This window comes from Erinaceus europaeus, chromosome 13 (assembly GCF_950295315.1).
Source record: "Erinaceus europaeus chromosome 13, mEriEur2.1, whole genome shotgun sequence".
NCBI classification, from domain to species: Eukaryota; Metazoa; Chordata; class Mammalia; order Eulipotyphla; family Erinaceidae; genus Erinaceus; species Erinaceus europaeus.
Genome location: NC_080174.1, coordinates 69,048,134 through 69,072,430, shown reverse-complemented (window position 1 = coordinate 69,072,430; position 24,297 = coordinate 69,048,134). Strand labels below are relative to the sequence as shown.

At 43.3% G+C, this 24,297-nt stretch overlaps 1 protein-coding gene across 2 annotated transcripts in view; it reads right to left on the bottom strand.

The window, feature by feature from the left end:
* Nucleotides 1-24,060, bottom strand: part of SF3A3 (splicing factor 3a subunit 3) — a 33,934-nt gene extending 9,874 nt beyond the window's left edge. The window contains exons 1-16 of one of the 2 annotated variants that reach the window (XM_060206182.1): nucleotides 23,858-24,058; nucleotides 23,556-23,603; nucleotides 22,772-22,832; nucleotides 21,790-21,842; nucleotides 21,580-21,685; nucleotides 18,488-18,560; nucleotides 17,438-17,529; nucleotides 15,624-15,706; nucleotides 14,001-14,139; nucleotides 13,484-13,552; nucleotides 12,392-12,459; nucleotides 12,133-12,240; nucleotides 8,089-8,158; nucleotides 6,374-6,538; nucleotides 6,165-6,275; nucleotides 4,640-4,730 (exon numbers count right to left, since the gene is read on the bottom strand). In XM_060206182.1, the coding sequence (XP_060062165.1) occupies nucleotides 4,640-4,730; nucleotides 6,165-6,275; nucleotides 6,374-6,538; nucleotides 8,089-8,158; nucleotides 12,133-12,240; nucleotides 12,392-12,459; nucleotides 13,484-13,552; nucleotides 14,001-14,139; nucleotides 15,624-15,706; nucleotides 17,438-17,529; nucleotides 18,488-18,560; nucleotides 21,580-21,685; nucleotides 21,790-21,842; nucleotides 22,772-22,832; nucleotides 23,556-23,603; nucleotides 23,858-23,919 (1,399 nt within the window). In that variant the 5' untranslated portion in view covers nucleotides 23,920-24,058. Of the gene's footprint in view, nucleotides 1-4,639; nucleotides 4,731-6,164; nucleotides 6,276-6,373; nucleotides 6,539-8,088; nucleotides 8,159-12,132; nucleotides 12,241-12,391; nucleotides 12,460-13,483; nucleotides 13,553-14,000; nucleotides 14,140-15,623; nucleotides 15,707-17,437; nucleotides 17,530-18,487; nucleotides 18,561-21,579; nucleotides 21,686-21,789; nucleotides 21,843-22,771; nucleotides 22,833-23,555; nucleotides 23,604-23,857 lie in introns of both variants that reach the window. The other variant, XM_007538085.3, reaches the window with a different exon arrangement.
* Nucleotides 24,061-24,297: the final 237 nt, after the last annotated feature.

Below are 24,297 nucleotides of genomic sequence, written 5' to 3'. Positions count from 1 at the left end.
GTTTTTGATGGGATAGCAGACCTGATAAAAGTCAGACAGAGAATCTAATTTCAGCAAAACAACTGTGTTCCTAGGCAATGCCCTAGAATTTCTTAACATTATTTTTAATAAGGATTTACTATGGGGGGGGGAGAATGAAAGAGAGGTGAGCTCAATTCTGACATCTAGTGGTGCCTGGGGTTGAAGAAGCTGTGGCTTCTGAGGCTCTAACAGGATGAGCTATCTCTCCAGACCATGTCTAAATTTTTGGGGTTTTTCTTGTTTATTTATTATTGTATAGAGACAGAGAGAGATTGAGAGAAGATAAGAGTGAGCGAGCGTGAGAGAGAGAGAGACACCTGCAGCCCTGCTTCACCACTTGTGAAGCTTTCACCCTGCAGGTGGGGATCAGGGGCTTGAAACTGGATCCTTGAGCACTGTAATATATGCACTTAACCAAGTGCGGCACCACCTGGCCCCTCTGTCTAAATTTCTTATGCTGTCACTATAAACAAGATGACGACCAGTAGATTCAGACTTAGTGAAAATGGTCAACTGTGATCATCCACCTAAGTGGAGATTTGACTTTTTAAAATTCCACAAGAAAAACTTAAAAAGAATGATTCAAAACAACGACAAGTCCAATGTTAACAGCTATGCCAATAATTTCTTCCCTTCCAGGAAGAGAAGCAGTCACCACCAGTAAGGATAGGCATTTAAAAAAATTTTGTTTATATTTATTTGTATTTATTTTCCCCTTTTGTTGCCCTTGTTTTTTATTGTTGTTGTAGATGTTGTCATTGTTGGATAAGACAGAGAGAAATGGAGAGAGGAGGGGAAGACAAGAGAGGGGGAGAGAAAGATAGACACCTGCAGATCTGCTTCACCGCTTGTGAAGTGACTCCCCTGCAGGTGGGGAGCAGGGAGCTGGAACTGGGATCCTTAAGCAGGTCCTTGTGCTTTGTGCCACATGCGCTTAATCCGCTGCTGGCTCCCGGCATTTTTTTTTAATAACCAAAAATCTGTAAGATATTTATCTTAAATGATTAAAAGACAAATAAACAGTGTATTGCACCAAAGTAAAAGACTCTGGGGTGGGTGGGATGGAGAGTACAGGTCCTGGAAAAGGATGACAGAGGACCTAGTGGGGTTGTGAAAAACTGAGAAATGCTATAAATGTACAAACGGTTTTATTTACTGTTGACTGTAAAACATTAATCCCCCAATAAAGAAATGAAAAAAAAAAAGAAGTAAAAGACAAACAAAAAACCTGCAATCCTATTCAAAGAATTATCCCACCAATAAGAAGTGAAGAAAAATTGCAGAAAATGTATACAACTTCAGTTCAATGATCAATCAAGGGGGAAGATACCTGACTCAGTAGAGCACAACTTTACCATGCATGAGAACCCGGGTTCAAGCCCCTGGCACTACATGGAAGCACCATGCAAATGGTGCTTCACAAATGGTGGAACAGTGCTTTGGTGTCTCTTTCTTTTTCTCACTTGCATGAGAGGTTTTTTTTTTTTTTTTTTGCATAACCATTATGCTGTTTTCTCAGCCCTTCTCTCACTATCTTAAAATCCATTAGGAGAGAATCGGATGGTAGTGCAGAGGGTTAAGGACACATGGCGTGAATCGCAAGGACCAACTTAAGGATCCTGGTTCGAGCCCCCAGCTCCCACCTGCAGGGGGGTCGCTTCACAGGTGGTGAAACAGGTCTGGGTGTCTATCTTTCTCTCCCTCCGTCTGTCTTCCCCTCCTCTTTCCATTTCTCTCTGTCCTACCTATAAATGATGACATCAATAACAACAACTACAGCAACAATAAAAAGCAAGGGTACCCAAAGGGAAAATAAATAAAATATATTATTTAAAAACATCCATCAGGAGCAGGCATAAAGGCCCTGATGTACATACACAGACACCACAGGGCCAGAGCTTCCCTGGGTGCCAGATACCACACTGTGGCATGTTTGCACGAGCTGTCTGCACGGTGAAGAGCACACCCTACCTAGTAAGCCTACCTACTTAGCTGGATCCCAATTTGATATTAGTGAAGGTGATTTTGAGGAAGATCTAAAAATGACTAGAAAAGGAAAACAAATAGAGTGATAGAATGCTTCTAGATTATTTCGAGATTAGTACTAGAGCTAACCATTCAGCCTCACCAAAAAAAAAAAAAAGAAAAATGAAAAAACACTCACAAAAGATTCCTAAGAATACATGGGCTGACCAGGTTCCAGATGCCATCAGGATGCTGGCCAGGCTTCCCTGGACTGAAGACCCCACCAATGTGTCCTGGAGCTCTGCTTCCCCAGAGACCCACCCTGCTAGGGAAAGAGAGAGGCAGGCTGCGAGTATGGATCGACTAGTCAACGTCCATGTTCAGCGGGGAAGCAATTACAGAAGCCAGACCTTCCACCTTCTGTAACCCACAAGGACCCTGGGTCCATGCTCCCAGAGGGATAGAGAATGGGAAAGCTATCAGGGGAGGGGATAGGATATGGACATTGGGTGGTGGGAATTGTGTGGAGTTGTACCCCTCCTACCCTATGGTTTTGTTAATTTATCCTTTCTTAAATAAAAAATAAATAAATAAATAAAAAGAATACATGGGCTGGGCAAATGCTGGAGAGGTTGTGGGGTCAAAGGAACCCTCCTAAACTGCTGGTGGGAATGTCAGTTGGTCCAACCTCTGTGGAGAACAGTCTGGAGAACTCTCAGAAGGCTAGAAATGGACCTACCCTATGACCCTGCAATTCCTCTCCTGGGGATATATCCTAAGGAACCCAACATATCCATCCAAAAAGATCTGTATACACATATGTTCTTGTTAGCACAATTTGTAATAGACAAAACCTGGAAGCAACCCAGGTGTCCAACAACAGATGAGTGGCTGAGGAAGTTGTGGTATATATACACAATGGAATACTACTCAGCTATAAAAAATGGTGACTTCACTGTTTTCAGCCGATCTTGGATGGGCCTTGAAAAATTCATGTTAAGTGAAATAAGTCAGAAACACAAGGATGAATATGGGATGAGCTCACAGGCAGAAGTTGAAAAACAAGATTAGAAAAGAAAACACAAGTAGAACCTGAACTGGAACTGGCATATTGCACCAAAATAAAAGACTCTGGGGTGGGTGGGTGGGGAGAATACAGATCCAAGAAGGATGACAGAGGACCTAGTGGGGGTTGTATTATTATATGGAAAACTGAGAAATGTAATGCATGTGCAAACTATTGTATTTACTGTTGAATGTAAAACATTAATTCCCCAATAAAGAAATTAAAAAAAAGATACATGGGCTGGGAAGTCGGGCAGTAGTGCAGAGGGCTAAGTGCACGTGGCACAAAATGCAAGGACTGGCATGATCCTGGTTCGAGCCCCTGGCTCCCCACCTGCAGGGGAGTCACTTCACAAGCGGTGAAGCAGGTCTACAGCTATCTTTCTTTCTTTCCCCTTCTGTCTTCCCCTCTTATTTCCATTTCTTTCTGTCCTATCTAACAATGAGGACAACAATAATAACTACAACATAAAACAACAAGGGCAACAAAAGAGAATTAAAAAAAAAAAAAGAATACATGGGCTATGTCAGGAATCAAGACCTCTCTTTCTTTGATAGATCAGAAAGAAATTAAGATGGGGAGACAGAGACAGACAGACAGACAGGCATACCAGCATCACTGCTTCAATGTTGACAAAAATTTCCCTCCTGCAGATGGGAACTAGGGGTTTAAACCCACTTCATTGTGCACAGCAATGTGTATGCTCAACTAGGTCCACCATTGTCCAGCCCCTCAAGGAGCTTTTTAGGAGGCCATTTCCTGTGCTCTGGGAGGTGGTACAAAGAATTCTCAAGCATGATGTCCCAAGTTCAGTATCTGGCAATGCATGTATCAGAGTAATGTTCTATCTCTCAATAATAATGGGGAGGGGGTGAAGGGTGGGGAAGAAGCCATTTTTACTGATTCTGTACCAAAGAATATAAACAGGCCTAGAGCTGGAAGCCAAGGACTCAGATGACCAGAGATAAGTAGTCCAATATGTGTATATCAAGTGAGCACCGAGAAGGTAACCAGGCACAATGGTAAAATTCCTTTCTCGTCACTCTAAGCTATCAAAAGGGAAAATATGAGAGAAGAAATAAAGTAAAAAGAAAAGAAAAAGCCTACAAGATGCCAGTGGCAGAAAAAGATAACCACTGCCAGGTAAATAGGCCGACATCTCTGGGCTTGTTAACAATGCATTCTCTGACATGCACTACACTTCACTCTTTCTCTGCGAGATAAGCTGGTGTCCGATTTCTGTGTAGCTATCCTGTCATTTCAGAAACAAGCTTATTGAGATCATTTTCTATTTCCCCATTCCCACCAGTGGGAAATCAATTAGAAAAATATACACATATCAGATTCACTCAAAATTTTGCAGAAAGGGGAGTTCAGACCTTGGTTAATACTCAGCAAAGGGTTCTTAAAGGAGAAATAACTAGTACTGCTGACTAACTTATGTCTCTCAAAAATGTAGCTGTGAATACTGTAACTTTTATATGTTAACAATCTACTACCCTTGAGTCTAAAGGTCAGCATTTTGGGGTGAGTTTCAGGAGTGGCCACATGGTCTTGATTGATTAACTAGAAATAAAGGTTACTTACAAGAGACAGCATCTTCAATCTGTGTCACATTAGCAAAGTGGGCAGTGTTTGGGATGCCCAAACACCTCATACCATGAGCATGACGCCATTCCTGTGAAAAGAAAAAAATAAATAAAACACACAAAAGCCACAATGTGAAATGGGAATAGTTGAACAGGAAGCACTAACTCCATTCTCATAAACCTTAAGCTTTTGGGGCTGGGTGGTGGCACACCTGGTTGAGTGCACATGCTACAGTGCACAAGGATCCAGGTTTGAGCGCCCGGTCCTGCAGGGGGAAAGCTTTGAGAGTGAAGCAGGTCTGCAGGTGTCTCTCTGTCTCTCTCCTTCTCTAGCTTCCCTCTTCTCAATTTCTGGCTGTCTCTATCCAATAAATAAATAAAGATAATTAAAAAAAATTAAAAAAGAGAATATCCAAAAAAAACCCCAAAAACCAAAAAGCCCTAAGCTTTCTGCAGAAGACACTACCTGAAGGTAGCATTCATTTTGTGGTTCATGCTCATACAAACTGAGTGTGATGGACAAAAGGCCATCATTTTAAAGCAGCATTGAACTGTTTGTCATAAGGATGGCTTATTTAAAAAAAAAGGGGCGGGGGTTGGGCAGTAGTGCAGCAGGTTAAGCGCACGTGGCATAAAGCACAAGGACCAGCGTGAGGATCCTGGTTCCAACCTCCTGCTCCCCACCTGCAGGGTAGTTGCTTCACAGGTGGTGAAGCAGGTCTGCAGGTGTCTACCTTTCTCTCCCCTCCTCTGTGCATTTCTCTCTGTCCTATCTAACAACGACGACATCAATAACAGCAGCAATAATAACTACAACAATAAAAAACAAGGGCAACAAAAGGGAAAATAAATAAATATTTTTTAAAAAGTTTATTTACTAATGATAGAGAAGGGAGAGGGAGAGACACCAGAGCATCACTTTGGCACTTGTGGTATCAGAGAGCAAACACAGGAACTCATGATTTTAAGTTCAGAGCTGTAGCCACTACAGTACTGACAAGATTGCTAAGTTGATTTATAAAATCTGGATTCTATATGCAGTAGCCTTTCAGATAAAATAAAGACCACAGAAAAACATAACTATAACCAATCACCTCCTAATGCAGCCCCTACCAACATGAGTAAGGGTCACTGAAAGGCAGCAACATTTTTATATGTGAAGGATGGAAAAGACTGTCCCTGATTGAAAACAAGGATGTGCAGGGAGAGAGAGATGCTATAAAGACAGTTTTGGCTCAGGGCTGGCAAATACCATGGACTTAAGCTGGGTTCCCATTTGAAATTAGGGAAGGTGATTTGGAGGAAGATCTAAAGATGACTAGAAAAGAAAAACAAGGAGTGATAGACTGCTTCTAGATTATTTCAAGATTAGCGCTGAAGCTAAACATCAAAGACTCTATCTTTGTTTTTAGACTCAGTCTTGCATCTCTTAAGCTCCAGACCCTGTGATCTACTCAAGTTTTTCCTAAAACACTCATGTTTCATATTTCAATTTCCAGGGTTAGTATCTCTAAATTCCTTACAGCAAAGTGTCTCTGGAAGGCCTTGGGTCCTCGGTAGGTGTAGTTCCCACAAATTTCACAGTTGTAGTTGATATTCAGGCCGTGAAGTTTATATAGCCAGTAAGGAATGGGCTAAAAGAAACCAGAAAAGGAACAGTATTAGTTGAGTATCTGCTGAGGTTTGCATCTGCTTTCAAAATGGGGAGAAAGATAACAGTGCTGAGACTTACTTTGCCATCCCAGCCAAGAGGCAGGTTTTTGGGATTGTAAATAATTTCATTCTCCTCGTCTTCACTCTCACTCTCACTGATCTGCTCTTCTTCTTCTTCTTCTCGCTCTTCTCCTGTTCTTGCCTGTTTGCGTTGTACATTTTCATGAGTGAGATGCCGCTGTTCCTAAGCGAGGTCCATAAATTAAAAAGGAAAGTCAGAGAAAAACAGCACATAATATCACAACTATTTTACATTCAACTATTTCAAAGTGTTTTAATCAGCATCATCCTTTGGGTTAGTGAACAAATGTGTTTGTGCTAAAAAAAAAACAAAAAAAAAACAGCATATAAGAAGAAAGGAAATTTCCTATAGACATTGCTGACCGCTCATTTCAAAGGATAAGACTCTGTAGGCGGGGAGCTGGGGGCTTGAACCTAGATCCGTGTGCTTTGTACTGTGTGCACTTAACCTGGTGCGCTACCGCCCAGCTCCCCTCTCACCCTCTCTGTCTCTTGCTTCCCTCTTGATTTGTCTCTATCCAATAAATAAGTAAATAAATAAAGATAATAAGACATTAAAAAAGAAAGGCTGTTTTTCGGCAGGACTTCAGAAACACTGACCACCTTCAGGGGCGGCATGCCGCTTTTCCCCTACATTCTCTTTCCTGGAACTGTTTTCCTCTCCTCTTCTTAGTTTTCCTCTCTTAGATATAAGCAATCAGGTCAGATTAGGTCCTTTTCTCCTTTCAACACAACTGGAAGCTCCTTTTCAAAAGCCCATTGAAGAGCAGCTCACAGCCGGCTCTGTAACATTAACATCCCTTCCTCCTCCCTTTTTTTGCCTCCAGGGTTATTGCTGGAGCTCTGCGCAGGAATGCACCGCTCCTGGAGGCTATTCCCCCCCTTTTGTTGCCCTTGTTTTATCGTTGTTGTGGTTATTATGATTCTTGTCATAGATGTCCTTGTTGGGTAGGACAAGAGAGAAATGGAGAGAGGAGGGGAAGACAGAGAGGAGGACAGAACAACAGATATCTGCTTCACCACTTGTGAAGCGACCCCCCTGCAGGTGGGGAGTTGGGGGCTCGAACCGGGATCCTTACTCTGGTCTTTGCGCTCTGCGCCACGTGCACTTAATCTGGTGCACTACTGCACAACCCCCCCCTTTTTTTTTTGCTAGGAGGTGGTGGGTTTCATAGCTTCATGGCTCCAGATCAACTTTTTCGAACAGAGACAGAGGGAAAGACACCACAGCACCAAAACTTCCAATCTGGTGGAGGCCAGGCTTGAACCTTGGTCATGCACATGGCAAACCAAATGCACTATCCAGGCAAATAATTTTACCAGCCCTCCACTAATGTTCTCACTTTACAAGGCAAGTTCGTTTACAGTCCTGTGAACATACAGGTAATGCCTTTACATAAGAAATCCTTCCTGAAAAGCCACTTCCTGGGTCACCACTTGGATATATTCTAGTGCTCAAAGAACCTACACTCTTCTGGACACTATACTGAGAGAATTTAGTCTCTTTTTGTCTTGTCTCATGGAAATTGAACAAGCTTGGGAATATCACTTAGCAATAATCACCTACTTAACAGTCATCTACTGGAGAGAATTCTACTTCCTGTTGAAAAAACCTAATCACATACCCTTTCCCTTCCAATCCTTAAAATAAAATCCTCTGAGTTACTACTTTTAACTCTTAAACCTTGTAGTACTTATAGCTCTTTTACTCACCCCAAGAATCTCCACATATTCATAGATCTGGGCTTCTAGGAAAGCAATGTCTTTGTTCCTCTCAGTGTCTCTGAGAACAAAAAACAGCTTGTATCACTGAAGGGCTCTTCTGTCCAAACCCAAATACATTTATTTCATGATGCATTACAAATTAAACTTAAGTATTGTACCATGATGAGGACAAGGAGATGGCTCATCCAGTAGAGCACAGACATTATCATATAAGAAGACCCAGGTTCAAGCCCCAGGCCACCACATAGGAGTACCACAAAAAGGGGAAACTTAACAAGCAATGAAGCAGTACTGTGGTATAGCTGCCTTTCATGCTCTATCTGGGGGGCACGGGGGCATGGGGAGTTTGCCAGGAATGGTGGAATTGTGCATGTATGAAGCCTCAGTAAAGCCCTGGTGGCAAGGGGGAGAAGGGGGGAGGGGCAGGAGGTGGCACAATGAACAGGCATTAAACTTGGAAGCAGGAGGCACAAAGTTCAATTCCTGGCATCCCATGTGCCAGAGTGATGCTCCGGTTCGTCCCTTCCTTCCTCCTCCCCCACCGTCTTGTGTAAATAATTTTTTTTTAAGTATCATGCTATGAAAACAAATACTCTCTTCAGCTCAGGACTTGCAGACAGATTACAGAGATCAGGCTCAGGGAAATAGCATAGTGGTTATACAAAAATCTCTCAAGCCTGAAGACCTAAGGTCCCAGCTTCAATCCTGTACCACCATAAGCCAAAACTTGAGCAGCACTCTGGTGAAGGGAAAAAAAACAAAGTCCAAAAACTATTTGAAATTCACCAGAGCTCCTTCTCTGATTCCACTCTAAAGGTGAAATCCTTATAAAGGTATTTACATTTCCATCATTAAAATTTTCAAAGAGTGAATTCTGGGGGCTAGGTACTAGTGGCAGATAGGACACACACCTCACCACGCATGGGACCTGGGTTTGAGTTCTTACAGCCCCCAAGAGCCATGTGGACAGTACAGGAGCGTGAGGGAGCTCTGCAGATGGTGGAGCAGCTCACTGCTTTTCCTTCCTCTCCTTTTTTTAAAAAAAATATTTATTTATTCCCTTTTGTTGCCCTTGTTTTATTGTTGTAGTTATTATTATTGCTGTCATTGTTGGATAGGACAGAGAGAAATGGAGAGAGGAGGAGAGAAAGACAGACATCTGCAGACCTTCACGGCCTGTGAAGTGACTCCCCTGCAGGTGGGGAGCCGGGGGCTCCAAGCAGGATCCTTATGACAGTCCTTGCGCTTTGCGCCACGTGCACTTAACCCGCAGCGCTACCGCCTGACTCCCCCTTCCTCTCTCTTCTAAAGATACAATCAGACAAACAACTGTGCCAGAGAAGCTACTCAGTGGAACTGCATACATGTGAAGCCTTCAGCTCATTCATGGTGCTACATTAAAATAAAGAAGGGAGACAGTATAATGGCTATGCAAAAGACTCTCCTGCCTGAGGCTCTGAGATCCCAGGTTCAATCCCTACCACCACCAAAGCTTTACAGTGCTCTGGTCTTTCTTAGAAAAAAAAGTGTGGGGTGATGGGAGTACCCGAGACATGGGACCAATTTCCAACCCTCCTACTGGACACATTACATAAAAATATCTGAGTCCTTATCTGTAAAAAACCAGGATAATTGGGAGTTGGGCGGTAGCACAGCGGGCTAAGCGTACGTGGTGCAAAGCCCAAGGACCCGCGAAAGGACCCCGGGTTCGAGCCCTTGGCTCCCCACCTGCAGGGGAGTTGCTTCACAGGTGGTGAAGCAGGTCTGCAGGTGTCTTTCTCTCCCCTTCTCTTGTCTTCCCCTGCTCTCTCCTATCCAACAACGACATCAATAACTACAACAATAACAAAAAAAGGGCAACAAAGGGGAATAAATAAATAAACCAGGATAACAATTATTTCTCATTGTTGACATGAGAACTAGGAAATAAACCCACAAAATTACCCGATATAAACATGAGACTCAAGAATAGATCCAATTGTCAATGTCAAAAATAAGCTCAGAAAAAAAAAATTGAAACCTGTTCAGTTTTGTAATCTCCATGAACTACTGAGATATTAAGAGTGCAGTTTTAACATTAGAGACCTCACATTCATTCAACCACAAATCATGCTTGGTACATAACAAAAGTGAGAGCACTCTGCCATAAATGGAGGAAAAGAACAGAGTGGTTTCTGAACCAGCGATGGTGATGTAATATGCTTAAACATTTCTATTGTGGTAAAAATTCTGCAGGGAGTAAGTTAAGAGCTATGACCACAAAATATGAGCTCAGACCTACATGGATGCAGAGGTTACACAGGCTCTTGTGCTTAATATGGGCCTCAGATCAAATTGATGGGGTTTACAGTTAATGGTATTTATATACTTTTCCCAGATTTGGGAGCTACTCTCTTCCCTGATCCAGCTTTCTAGTCCTATTTCCAACACTGACACCATCTCCCCTGACAATACCTTTGGCTCACCTGCACATTAGCTGTCAGGTTATTAAACAATTTGTTCTGCTTTGTATCTTTTTTTTTTTTTTTTTTTAAGATTTTATTTATTTATCAGTGAGAAACATAGGAGGAGAGAGAAAGAACCAGGCATTACCATGGTACATGTGCTGCCGGGGATTGAACTCACGACCTCACGCTTGAGAGTCCAATGCTTTATCCACTGCGCCACCTCACTCTGCTTTATATCTTAATGCTTTTCAGCCAACACATTGTAGATGCTATCATAATGCCAACCTGACATCCTTGGGCAGACAACCTCACCAATGTGTCTGGGAACCCCATCTCTCCAGACCCCTGCCCCACTAGGGAAAGATAGAAACAGGCTGGAAGTATGGATCAACTTGCCAACGCCCATGTTCAGCGGAAAAGCAATTACAGAAGCCAGACCTCCCACCTTCTGCATCCATAATGATCCTGAGTCCATACTCCCAGGGGGGATAAAGAATAGGGAACCTGGTGGCTGGGCGGTAGCACAGCAGGTTAAACACACATGGCATGAAGCACAAGGACCAGCCTAAGAATCCCTGGTTTGAGCTCCCAGCTCCCCACCTGCAGGGGGGTCGCTTCACAAGCAGTGAAGCAGATCTACAGGTGTCTTTCTCTCCTGTCTTCCCCTCCTCTCTTGCTTTCTCTGTCCTATCCAATAGAAATGACAATAATAATAACAACAACAAGGGCAACAAAAGGGAAAAAAATAGGCTCCAGGAGCAGTGGATTCATAGTGCAGGCACCCAGCATAACCCTGGAGGCAAAAGGAAAAAAAAAAAAATAGGGAACCTTCCAATGGAGGGAATGGGATACGGAACTCTTGCGGTGTAACTGTACAACTCTTATCCTACCGTCATTATTAAATCAATTTAAAAAAAGTAAACCATATACAAATAAAAGATAAAATACACATTATTTACAAAAAAAAAAATTGTTAAGTGGTGGGGCCCAGGGCGACATGACTCTGGCACATGCACTGCTGGAGATTGACCACAGAACCTTCTGCTCTAGAGTCCAGTATCTTATCCTCTGAACAACCTCCCAGAATTCGAGGAAGACAAAATAATGGTTATCCAAAAGGCATCCACAACTGAGGCTCTACAGTCTCATACTCAAGTCCCTGCATCACTATAAGCAGGAACAAAGCAGTGCTCTGGTGTTCCCCACTCTCTCATTTAAAAAAAAAACAAACAAACCCTCAACTACTAAGCCGTGGTCTGGAGAAATAACATAATAGTTACACAAAAAGACTTTCATGCCCAAGCCACCAAAGGTCCCAAGTACAATCCTCTCCAGCATCATTATAAGCCAGAGCTGAGCTTTGGTAAAAATAACCCAAACAAGAAAACTAAATGGGGTAGACTTGGAGGTGGCACTATGGAGAAAGCTTTGGACTCTCAAGACGGCAGTCCAAGATTTGCTCCCTGGCATCACCATGTATCAAAGTGATACTGTAGTTTTTCTTTCTTTCTCCCTGCCCCTTCTCATTAATAAACACATCTTACAAACAAGCAAACAGCCTAAGCAGAAAATGTCACTCACTCACCGCTTGGTACCCTTTGACTTGGGATTTTTGGCAAAAAGGGAAGTATCAAGTGCCTCTAGGGACTTCCCTTTGGTGCTGAACAGTCTCTGGGCTCGCTCTTCTAGGGTCCTAAGAAGGGTAAAGATTACAGGATTACTTTACCATACAACCTTGCTCGTTTCTGCAATCTTGAATAACAGGAAGAATGGCATCAAAGACTCTTAGGAGACAATGCAAACATACAGCAAAAAGGACAGTTCTGAAAGAAAACATCTCTTACCCACCACACTTCAGGCCCAAAGCTAAGAGTGCAGATTTCAATCTGTCTAGACCCAGGGAGGCCAACTCCTATGTAAAAAAAAAAAGAGAGAGAGAGGTCACAATATTAGAATAGATTTTCTGAATTAACAAAGGTTCAATTTTTGGACTATGCAAGTTGGTGTGGTGTGTGGGGTTCCTGAAACTGGGGCATCACCACACATTCTACAGTCAATCTCCCAACAGTAAACTCAAGTTTCCAAAGGACTGATTCAGTGATCAAGTATATATGTGGCCGTATTTTGTTAGTGTTGTATCTGCTCCATAAAAATTCAATATGGTTAATATAGCGGTTGGGGACACAGAGCTCTGGTAGTGGGTGTGCTATGGAATTAGACACTGTAATCTTATCATCTTGTAACCTACTATTAAGCACAAAAAATTGATTTAGTTGGAATCATTTAACAAATTTTCTTTTTATTATCTTTATTTATCTGATAGAGACAGCCAGAAATGGAAAGGTAGGGGGATATAGAGAGGGAAGGAGAAGAGACACTTGCATCCTTGCTTCGCCATTTGCAAAGCTTTCCCCCTGCAGGTGGGGACCGGGGGCTCAAATCTGGGTCCTTGCGCACTGTAATTGTACACTTAACCAGGTGAGCCACCATCCAGCCCCCACTTAACAAATTTTCAAAGCAGTTGGGGAAATGACTGTGCAGACTCTCTATCCTAGGAACAAGTGCCTTATACTATGTCTATGGCATTAGAAACAGGAGAAACCGTTGGTGTACTGCACCAAAGTAAGACTCTGGGTGGGTGTAGGGGAGAGTACAGGTCCAAAAAGGATGGCAGAGGACCTAGTGGGGGTGGTATTGTTATGTGGAAAACTGAGAAATGTTACACATGTACAAACTATTGTATTTACTGTCAAATGTAAAACATTAATCCCCCAATAAAGAAATTAAATAAATGCCTCCTAACAAATAAATATAAAATAATAAATAGAAATATAAAATAAAAAAGAAACAGGAGAAACTTGAGTGGTTCCTCTGTGGAGTAAACAGATGAGATCAATATAATGACTAAAACAATCAAACAAACAAAAACAACATACCTCCCAGGAAGAGAATGCAGAGAGGTCAAGATGGGCTCCAGCATGAGTCAGGGCACTGCTTGTCTCTTTCTGGGGGGAAAAAAAAGGTTTTATGAAAAGATTTAAGACTGAAGGCAATGGGGTCATCTAAATTGCCAGATGCTAGTTGGTCCTTTATTTATATGCATCTATAAAAATGACTCAAGTTTCTACAAGAGCAGAGCAAAAAGCAGATAGTCCATGATGTCCAGAGGGTCCCTGAAAGACTAGGGAAATTCAAGATTATTCCTAGTAATAAAAATATAGACTGAGTGCACACCAGCTTATCAGTTTCAGATTAGTGAATAAGGTGCTAGACTTAGAAGCATGAGGTTCTAAATTTGATCCCTGAAACTCCATGTGACAGTGATGCTCTGGTTCATTCATGCTCCCTCCCTCTTTCTCTCTCTCTCTCTCTCCCCTTCTCTATCTTGTGTTAATAAAGTAAGACAGTTCAACTTCCTGGCATGTTCTCCACCATGTTTCTACTGAAGCTCACCGGCCATCCAGGAAAAGTACCATTATCCCATTTCTTTTCAAAATCAGTCTGAATCTTCCCAAAGAGTTCATTCTGATCTTGCAAGGGCTTCACTCTGTCTGTATAATCCTGAAGGTATTCAAGCAGCATCTCCAGGTATCTACAGACAAACAAGCAACATACAGAGAGCAGATGTTATGCACTGCAAAATATACTTTCATCTTTTTTTATTTGCCTTTTCCCCCCTTTTGTTGCCCTTGTTGTTTTATTGTTGTAGTTATTATTGTTGTTATTGATGTCGTCATTGTTGGATAGGACAGAGAGAAACAGAGAGGGGAGACAGATGGGGGAGAGAAAGATAGACACCTGCAGGCCTGCTTCACTGCCTGTGAAGCGACGCTCCTGCAGGTGGGAAGCCAGGGCTCGAACCAGGATCCTTATGCCGGTGAACCAGGATCCTTATGCCAGTCCTTGTGCTTTGTGCCAAGTGTGCTCAAATCTTTTTTTTTTTTTTTTTTTTAACAGAAGGTCAGACAGAAAGAGACCATAGTATCAAAAGCTTCCTTCTATATGGTGGGACCTAGGCTCAAATTTGGGTTGTGCACATGGCAAAACAACACCCGTGTGAGTTATTTCACTGCACCGTTACATACCATTTTGATTTTGATCTTTTCTATCTCTTTTCATCATAATACAATTCCACAAGAAGGATTTCAGGTATGGGCCAGCTGGTTGCGCACCTGGTTAAATGCTTACATTACAGTGTGGAAGGACCTAGGTTCAAGCCCCTGGTCCCCACTTGCAGGGGAAAGCTTCACGAGTGGTGAAGCAGGGCTGCAGGTGTCTCTATTTCTTTTCCTCTCTATCTCTCTCTCCCCTCTCAATTTGTCTCTATCTAACAATATACAAAAATATTTTTTAAGGGTGGAGGGTAGATAGCATAATGGTTATGCTAACAGACTCTCATGCCTGAAGCTCCAGAGTCCCAGGTTCAATCCCCCACACCACCATAAGCCAGAGCTGAACAGTAAGGATTTCAAGTAAAAAGTTAAAAATGACAAAGACAGTGGTCCGGGAGGTGGCGCAGAGGATAAAGCATTGGACTCTCAAGCATGAGGTCCTGAGTTCAATCCCCAGCCCCACATGTAACAGAGTGATGTCTGGTTCTTTCTCCTTTCTCTCCTCCTATCTTTCTCATCAATAAATAAATGAAATCTTTAAAAAAAAATGAAAAAGACAGGAAATCAGGACTATAGATCACTAAGCAGGAGTATAATAATAAACAAAAATTTTCATGTATATATTAGATCCATGCTCATCTCTCCAGTCATAATCTAAAGAAGTTTAATTTTTCCCATTAAATTCCAAAGACAAAGAGATCCCTTGTTGGAAGACTTTCTTCTGCAATGAGGTAAAGTTAGAAATAATCTGAGTATAGGATCACTGATGGGCCCAACGGTACACATTCTCAAGGCCGGTGTATTACAAATGTCCTGAAACCATTCAATATCCTCATCCTTCATTAAACATAGAAGTCATTCATATGTATCTTTCAGGCAACAAAATTCAGAACTCTGCCTTCAAATTCTCACATTAAATAATCTACTGAAATTTGGTAGAGGTCTAGATGCTAGTAAGGCCTACCTTTTGTACTCTGCATTCTTCCTTTCTTTAGGGATATCAAATAATTGGTCAAAGATGGAGAGGTATGTGATATAATCCAGTTTCTGGGGAGAAAAAAATTTATAAGAGCTCAAATTAGATGTTCATACTAAGTTACAATATAATCTCAAACAAATGATGACATTAAAAAATATTTATTTATTTATTCCCTTCTGTTGCCCTTGTTTTTTATTGTTGTAGTTATTATTGTTGTTACTGATGTCGTTGTTGTTGGATAGGACAGAGAGAAATGGAGAGAGGAGGGGAAGACAGAGAGGGGGAAAGAAAGATAGACACCTGCACACCTGCAGCAACTCCCCTGCAGGTGGGGAGATGGGGGCTTGAACCGGGATCCTTCTGCCAGTCCTTGTGCTTTGCGCCACCTGCGCTTAACCCACTGCGCTACCACCCAACTCCCCAAGACAACTTTTTTTTTTTTAAGATTTTATTTATTTATTAATGAGAAACATAAGAGGAGAGAGAAAAAAACAGGCATCACCCCGGTACATGTGCTGCCGGGGACGGAACTCAGGACCTCATGCTCAAGAGTCCGATGCCCTATCAACTGCACCACCTCCCAGACCACCCGAGACGACTTTTTAAAGGCCCAACTCATATTTGTCTTTTTCTATACTGTCACTTAATTCTTATACTAACTGGGGAAATAATTCCACTAGACTGACATCATCTGTCATACACTTTGTTCAAGACTCCTAGACTCACCACAATGTTAAATAGTCCTTTGTTGGCAGACAGAATTTTTTTTATCTTCCATGTACTTATGTGAGGTTAATAAAGAAACTTGGGTGGCCGGTGCAGTGGTGCATCTGGTTGAGTGCATGTTACAATATGCAAGGACTCAGGTTTGAGCCTTCACATGCAGGGGGAAAGCTCTCCAAGTGGTGAAGCAGAGTTGCAGGTGTCTCTCTCTATCTCCCTATCTCCCCTTTCCCTCTCAATTTCTCACTGTACCTATTCAATAAATAAAGATAATAATAAAAAGGAGAAACTTGATATGTCTAGACCCTTGCCCCCAGCACTGTTCAGCTCAGGCTTGTGTTGCAGGGGATTGAGTGTGAGTCTTGGGAACCTCAGGAATGAGAGTCTGTTTGCATCACCATTATGCTGTCTCTCCCACCCATGTTTAACATTTTTTTCTTACTTTCACAAAAGTAAAATGTGCTTCATGCATTAATAAAATAATTTTTTTTCCCCCGAGATAGAGTGAGAAGGAACACCAAAGCACAGTCCCAGTATTCATAAAGTTCCTCCCAACACTGTCAACAGTATTCCCACATGGAACTGGGGAATGAACCCAAGGACTCACATATGGTAAAGCACATGCTTAATCTAATGAACCATCTCCCAGCCCCAGAGAAAAATTATGAGGGGTCGTGCAGTGGTGCAAGCGGTAAAATACACAAGTTACCATGCTCAAGGACTGGCCCAGGACACAGCCCTTTCTCTCTACCTATAGGGGGGATGTTTCACAGTGGAGCAGGCTGCAGGCATCTCTCTGTTTCCCTCTCTCATACCATTTATCTGTGTCTATAAAGAAAATAATAAAATTATAAATAAATAAAATATACAAATATTCACTGTAGAAGTCTGATTTTCATCTTAAATATTACTTCATTCTAAGAAATTGCATCACCCCAATATTTACATAACAATTACAAAGTACATGAAAGACTATCTTGCCTTATGTCTGGCAGCCTCAGTGGCCTTATGTCTGGCAGAGTCAGTGGCCTGACTCACCCCTACACTCAGAACTTCCTCCCCATTCCAGGTCTTACCTCAGAGGCCTTCAAGTTAATGTATTTGAGGTAACAGTCATGGAGATCAAGGTAACGACCATAACCTTCTTCATCTGTGAACTCTACTAAATCTGGAGGAAAAAAAAAAAAAAGTCAGAGATATCTATGGTTAGATGCTAAAGATTACTTCTTGAAGTTGGCTTTTCAAATGAGTTAATTTCTAAGTTTCCTGAAATGGAAAAGTTCTTTGCCCAAGTATCTTCCTTATGCTCCTGAAGTAAAAAGAACTAAGCTTTCCAAGCTGGTAAATTTGAGTTAGATTAGCTCAGAAAAACTATTTTTCTTTTTTTTTTAAATGGACTTTTAAAAACATTTTTATTATCTTTATTATATAGAAACAAAAATCAAGAGGTAAGGATAGAGAGGGAGAGAGACAGAGAGATATCTGCAGCCCTGCTTCACCACTCACAAAGCTTTCTCCCTGCAGGTGGGGACCAGGGGGCTCAAACCTGGATCCTTGCACATTGTAACATGTGCGTTCAATTAGGTGCGTCACCACCCAGCCCCTAGAAAAACTATTTTCCTTTTCTTTTTTTCAAACTTTCTTTTTTATATATATATTTATTTATTTTCCCTTTTGTTGCCCAGTTTTTTGTTGTCGATGCAGTTATTATTGTTGTTGTTACTGATGTCGTCATTGTTCCATAGGACAGAAAGAAATGGAGAGAGGAGGGGGAGACAGAGGGGGAGTAAAAGATATACACCTGCAGACCTGCTTCACTGCCTGTGAAGCAACTCCCCTGCAGGTGAGGAGCCTGGGGCTCGAACCGGGATTGTTACGCCGGTCCTTACGCTTCGCGCCACGTGCACTTAACCCACTGAGCTACCGCCCAACTCCCAAAAAACTATGTTTCTAAGGCCAGTTTAGGATAACAATGTTGACAGGAAACCTGCAAAGAGAAAAGTCAGTAAGAAAACCCAGCTATAAATCTGTCTGGGTCTCTATTTTCAGGGCTCTGAGAGAAAAACCTTAGTTGTTAATATTCTGTATTTTGCTGGTGCTGGATAGAAATGTTAAAAGGTACTTACTTTGTGCCTCTTCACTTGGATTCTCTCGAGCTTTCAGGAGCTCCTCAAATTCCACTGACATTGGCACACAGATCTGAGGGAAAAGAGAAGCTTACATGGATTTTCCAAGCACAAAAGTCACAATATCACAGAAAATCATGCAAGAAGTAGGACTTTGGATGTTTTCTTTGGTCTTGCCTTTTCTTTTAGGGAGTTTTACTGTTCTCTAGTTACTTTGTTTTCTTCGGCTAAAACATTGTTACAGTAATACAAACAGAAAAGAAAAATTGAAAAAAATCTTCTGGCTTATAGTAGTATGGAGAATTGAACCTGGGACTTTGGAGACTCAGGCATGAGTCTGTTTGCATAACTATTATGCTATCTCCCCCCCCACCTGAAAAATTGGAAAAAAGAAAAAAAAAATCCAGTAGGGAGTCGGGCAGTAGCGCAATGGGTTAAGCACACGTGGTGTAAACCGCAAGGACCGGCGTAAGGATCCTGGTTCGAGCCCCCGGCTCCCCACCTGCATGGGAGTCGCTTCACAGTTGGTGAAGCAGGTCTGCAGGTGTCTATCTTTCTTTCCTTCTCTCTGTCTTCCCCTCCTCTCTCCATTTCTCTCTGTCCTATCTAACAACAACAACATCAGTAACAACAACAATACCTACAGCGACAACAAGGACAACAAAAGGGAAAATAAATAAAATTTCAAAAAAAAAAAAATCAAGTCTTTTCTTTATTCCCAAACTAAGTGGCACAAAGTACAAGGGCAGGCATAAGGATCCCGGTTCAAGCCCCCGGCTCCCCACCTGCAGGGGAGTCGCTTCACAGGCGGTGAAGCAGGTCTGCAGGTGTCGTATCTTTCTCTCCCCGTCTCCCCCTCCTCTCTCCATTTCTCTCTGTCCTATCTAACAACGATTACATCAACAACAACAATAATAGCTACAAAAACAATGAAAAACAACAAGGACAACAAAAGGGAAAATAAACATAAAAATATAAAATAAAATAATCCTTTGGGGCAACTACATACCTCAAAGTAATAGTGCTCAATAACTCTCTGTGATTAGATTTAGACCTAGTAAGCTCAGCAATTTAGTAGATTGGCCTAAAGAAGGCACCTTTCTAATCAAATATTTACTACTTCGACCTTGACACTCTTTCCTCTCCTACTCCCTACTTCACTTCTCTCAATCGCTCTATCTACTCAACTAACTATACAAAAAGAAGTAAGATACATCTCTTAATCTCTTTTGACAACATTATTGGCACCCCTTGATAATCTTTAGAAGAAACACTATATACAGTTGGCCCAGAGATACTGGCAAAAAATATATACAGTTATTGCACCAAAGTAAAAGACTCTGGGGTGGGTGGGTGGGGGGGAGAATACAGGTCCATGAAGGATGATAAATGACATATTGGGGGTTGTATTGTTAAATGGGAAACTGGGGAATGTTATGCATGTACAAACTATTGTATTTACTGTTGAATGTAAAACATTAATTCCCCAATAAATTAAAAAAAATATATATATATAGCAACTAAAGGACATTATCCCATGACATTTATTAGAATCATCAAAAAGTAAAAGCAGGAAAACCTGAGGTTAACTTAGACCCCACTAAAATCCTAGGTATATTTCCTCCCTAACTTGAGGCTAGACCCCACAAACCTAACACTTTACAACAAATGACACTCAATGTTTGGGAAAACAAGTGCAATTTCCAATAGAGGGCAAGGGGATACAGAATTCTGGTGGTGGGAATGGTATGGGATAATAACCATTATCTTATGGCTTTATAAATCGATTTAAATCACTGATTTAAAAAAGAAAGGAAGGAAAAAAAAAAAAAATCTTGAGGCTGAGGTTGGGGCCAGGTGGTGGCATAGCTGGTTGAGCATACTTGTTACAATGTGCAATAACCCGGGTTCCAGCCCCCAGTCCCCACCTGCAGGGGAAAAGCTTTGCAAGTGGTGAAACAGTGCTGCAGATGTCTGTCTTTCTCCTTCTTTATCTTCCCCTTCCCTCTCAATTTATGGCTGTCTCTAGTCAATAAATAAATAACGATTAAAAAAAAACAAGAAAGAAATCTTGAGGTCAAGAGGTGCAACACCCGATAGAGTGCATGTTACAAAGCACAAGAGCCTGGGTTCAGGCCCTGATGTCCACCTGTAGAGGGGAAGCTTTCATGAGTGGTGAAGCAGTGCTGCAGGTGTCTCTCTTTCTTCTCTCCTCTCTCTCTCTCTAATTGCTACCTGGGTTATTGCTGGGGCTTGGTGCAAGATGAATCCACCACTTGCAGTAGCCATGTTTCCTTTTTTTTCTTTCTTCGTTCTTTCCCTCTTCCACCCTCTGATAGGACAGAGAGAAATTCAGAGGAGGAAGAGAGATAGAGACAGAGACAGAGATGCCTGTAATACTTGCTTCACTGCTCCTGACCTTTCCCCAATGAAGGTGGGGAGCAGGGGTTTAAACCTGGGTCCTTGCACATAGTAGCTTGTACACTATCACTATCACCCACCTCCTTTCTCTTTATCTCCCCTTTCCCTTCTCAATTTGTGAAGTGTCCACCTCCCCAGCAGGTAGGGAGTGGGGGCTTGAACCTGGGTCCTTCTCTATGGTATTATTGTGTGTGCCCCTGCCTAGCCCCTGCCTCTTCTTTTGTCTCTATCTTTAACTCTAAAACAAAAACCCAGCAAACTGCCTGAAGCAGCTGAGTCATTATGCAGGCACCAAGCCCCTGGTGGAAGAAAACAAAGAGAAAGAGAGAAAGAAAGGGAGAAAGGAAAGAGAACAGAAATATGTAGTGAGAGAGAGCCTAGACTATGATGTAAGGATGACACAATCTTGACAAACCCAATGGAGAGCTCTGAAACAAAAACTATTCACCAGAAGAATCTCATATTGGGCAGAAATGAGAAAACTAAGTCCTTTGCACTTAGTTGGCTTAAGCAGAGAGGAATCCTGAAAGCACTGACGCTGTAAGCTATCAGTTAACTACGTTCTTTGCACTCTTCATTTCTGAAGGTACCTCTGAGGGAAATTATCTTCAACCTCCTTACAACTTTAGAATGCTCCATGAGTTTGGAGAAAATATCGCCCAAGACCATACCTCATTTGGGTGTTTTCGGTGGAATTCCTTTATTTGCTTGAGTCTATTATAGAATTCAGCAAACTCGTTGGGTCCTGAAATGGCATTAAGTTCCTCCTTTCGTAACCTGCAATTTCAGGAAAATTCCCAAGGACACACAGTATAGGTGAGCTCTTTATCCAGGGATCCTCGGAAACATTTACTCCTAGGCTGACAGTAACTGCCACTTACCCATCCTTGTCATCATACAAATCCCTCAGGTTCCCACTGACCTCCATGTACCTCTGAAAAGCAAACACAAAGCCGTAAGGATGCAGTGATTTGTACAACTACGCAGCTAAGGAGCCTCTCGTCAAATCTCAGGGAAATCTAAAAGGGGAGGGGATTGCTGAAACTCCTGTACTGTCTGTAACCTTTGACAGAAAGTTCTAGTTCTTTTGGTCCAGTTTGTAGACCACCTAAGTGATAATGGTTTGAGAGGTGGTAGAAAGTTCCAGTATTTACATACTACTGGTGCTTACTTTCCCTAAAAAAAAGGTAATATAAGAGTCATAGAAGATTTACCCTTTGGTAAATAGCAATTCCTATCTAAGACCATCAATAACGAAAGGGTAGTTCAAAATGATCTGCTCTACTTGAAAAAAAAACTAGACTGAGGAGTGCACAGGCTAAATAAAACACCACACAACCTCCTTTGAATCTGAACTTACAATGGTTCAAGTACACAATCCTTTCTCCAAAAGTTTGGGACTAGATTCCAGAATTTGGAATTATTAAGTATAAGCTGCTTTTAGTATTACATAGTAATATATCTAGCACAATCTGGAATACATAATCATTATGTAATAAAACAGATACTTTACTTCCTAGGTGGAATAAAGACCATTAAAAAAAAAAAAAAAAAAAAAGCTTCCATCTGCTTAGGTCAGCTTTTGTCAACTATTTACCAAACTTTGTTTCCACAATATTTTGGCTTTGGGAATTTTACTGAGACCAGGGACTTGTACAACTATTACCCCAAAATCTGAAACTCTGGTTAGTTCTTTTCCTTTACCCCAACACACTTCAACAAAGGCAGCAGCAGAGAGCATAATATATAATAAATCTCTGTTGACTCAACTTTATGAAGTATCAAGTCTGATTTTTATTATTATTAAAAAACCTTTTATTTCTTATTTTGTATACAGAGAAATTGAGGGGGGGGGAGACACACCTGCAGCCCTGCTTCACCACTTGTGAAGTTGCCCCTGTGCAGGTGGGGATTTATTATTTTCCTAAAAGCAAGAAATGGGAACTCTTACTAGGCACATGCAGTTCAGTAGGCAAAAAGATACTTTCAGACGGCGCTCCAGAAGCAAACTACAAATTCACAGCATTCCCTCTGCCGAAGAATGAATACCTGCCGTGCTTCAGTCAGACAGACTCCTGACTTTTGCAAAGCCGTGGGGCAGAGCGCTGTGAGCGGGACCCCTTTGCGAGCAAGGTCGAGAGAGCCCCCCACACCCCACCCCGCATCCAGAAAAGCTTGGGAAGCAGCCGAGCACCCCGAGGACCCGCCAAGCACCCCGAGCACCCGCCGAGCACCCCGAGGACCCGCCGAGCACCCCGAGGACCCGCCGAGCACCCCGAGCACCCGCCGAGCACCCCGAGCACCCGCCGAGCACCCCGAGCACCCGCCGAGCACCCCGAGGACCCGCCGAGCACCCCGAGCACCCGCCGAGCACCCCGAGCACCCGCCGAGCACCCCGAGCACCCGCCGAGCACCCCGAGCACCCGCCGAGCACCCCGAGGACCCGCCGAGCACCCCGAGGACCCGCCGAGCACCCCGAGCACCCGCCGAGCACCCCGAGCACCCGCCGAGCACCCCGAGCACCCGCCGAGCACCCCGAGCACCCGCCGAGCACCCCGAGCACCCGCCGAGCACCCCGAGGACCCGCCGCGGCGTCATCCCAGACCGACCCCCCCCGCCCCCGGGAAGCGGACTGCGGGGCGCTCACATCCTGCATGGCCCGTGTGCGGTGGTCCGAGTTGATCTGGTCCCGGAGCTGCAGAAGGCAAACGGGGACACAGGCGCCGTTAGTCGGAGTCGGAGGTGGGAAGGCCGCCCGAGGGCGGCGCGGACCCGCTAGGTCTCTGCCGAGGCCGCGGGGGCGCCGGGTCCCAGAGACGGGGCCGGACCCCGGGAGAGGCAGCGGCTGGGCCGCGGGAGGGTCCGAGGGCCCCCACCAGCGCCCAGCGGTTACACACCGGCAGGGGCCCCACCTCAAACGTGGCTCCTGCCCACGACCCATTCTCTCACCGTGGACTTCTTAGTGAGCATCTCCTTGGCCATGACGTCCATGAGCCGCTCCTTCTCCTCATGGTAGCGCCGCTGCTGCTCCAGGATCGTCTCCATATTCTCGTCGCCGCCGCCGCAGGGCCTCAAGCTGATCCTCCAACACGGCCGGAAACGACTCCTGCCGCCTTGCGCGCCGAGTCCCCACACTGAACCTCCGGCGGCACCAAAATTCCGCGAGCACCGGAAGTGCTTTGGGGACTCAGACAAAGTGAGCACCAGTGGAGAGAGGTAGTCTGTAAACCATCGAAATGGCAACAGTGCCTGCTGCTGGCGGGAGGTGTGGTGCAGGGATGCCGAGTTATTTGCAGGTGCCTCTAGAGGGCAGACAGAAATCCAGGACTTGTGACACCTAGGCTACTTAGGGCTTTCTGGGCTGGCTGGACAGTGTGTGGAGCGAGTAT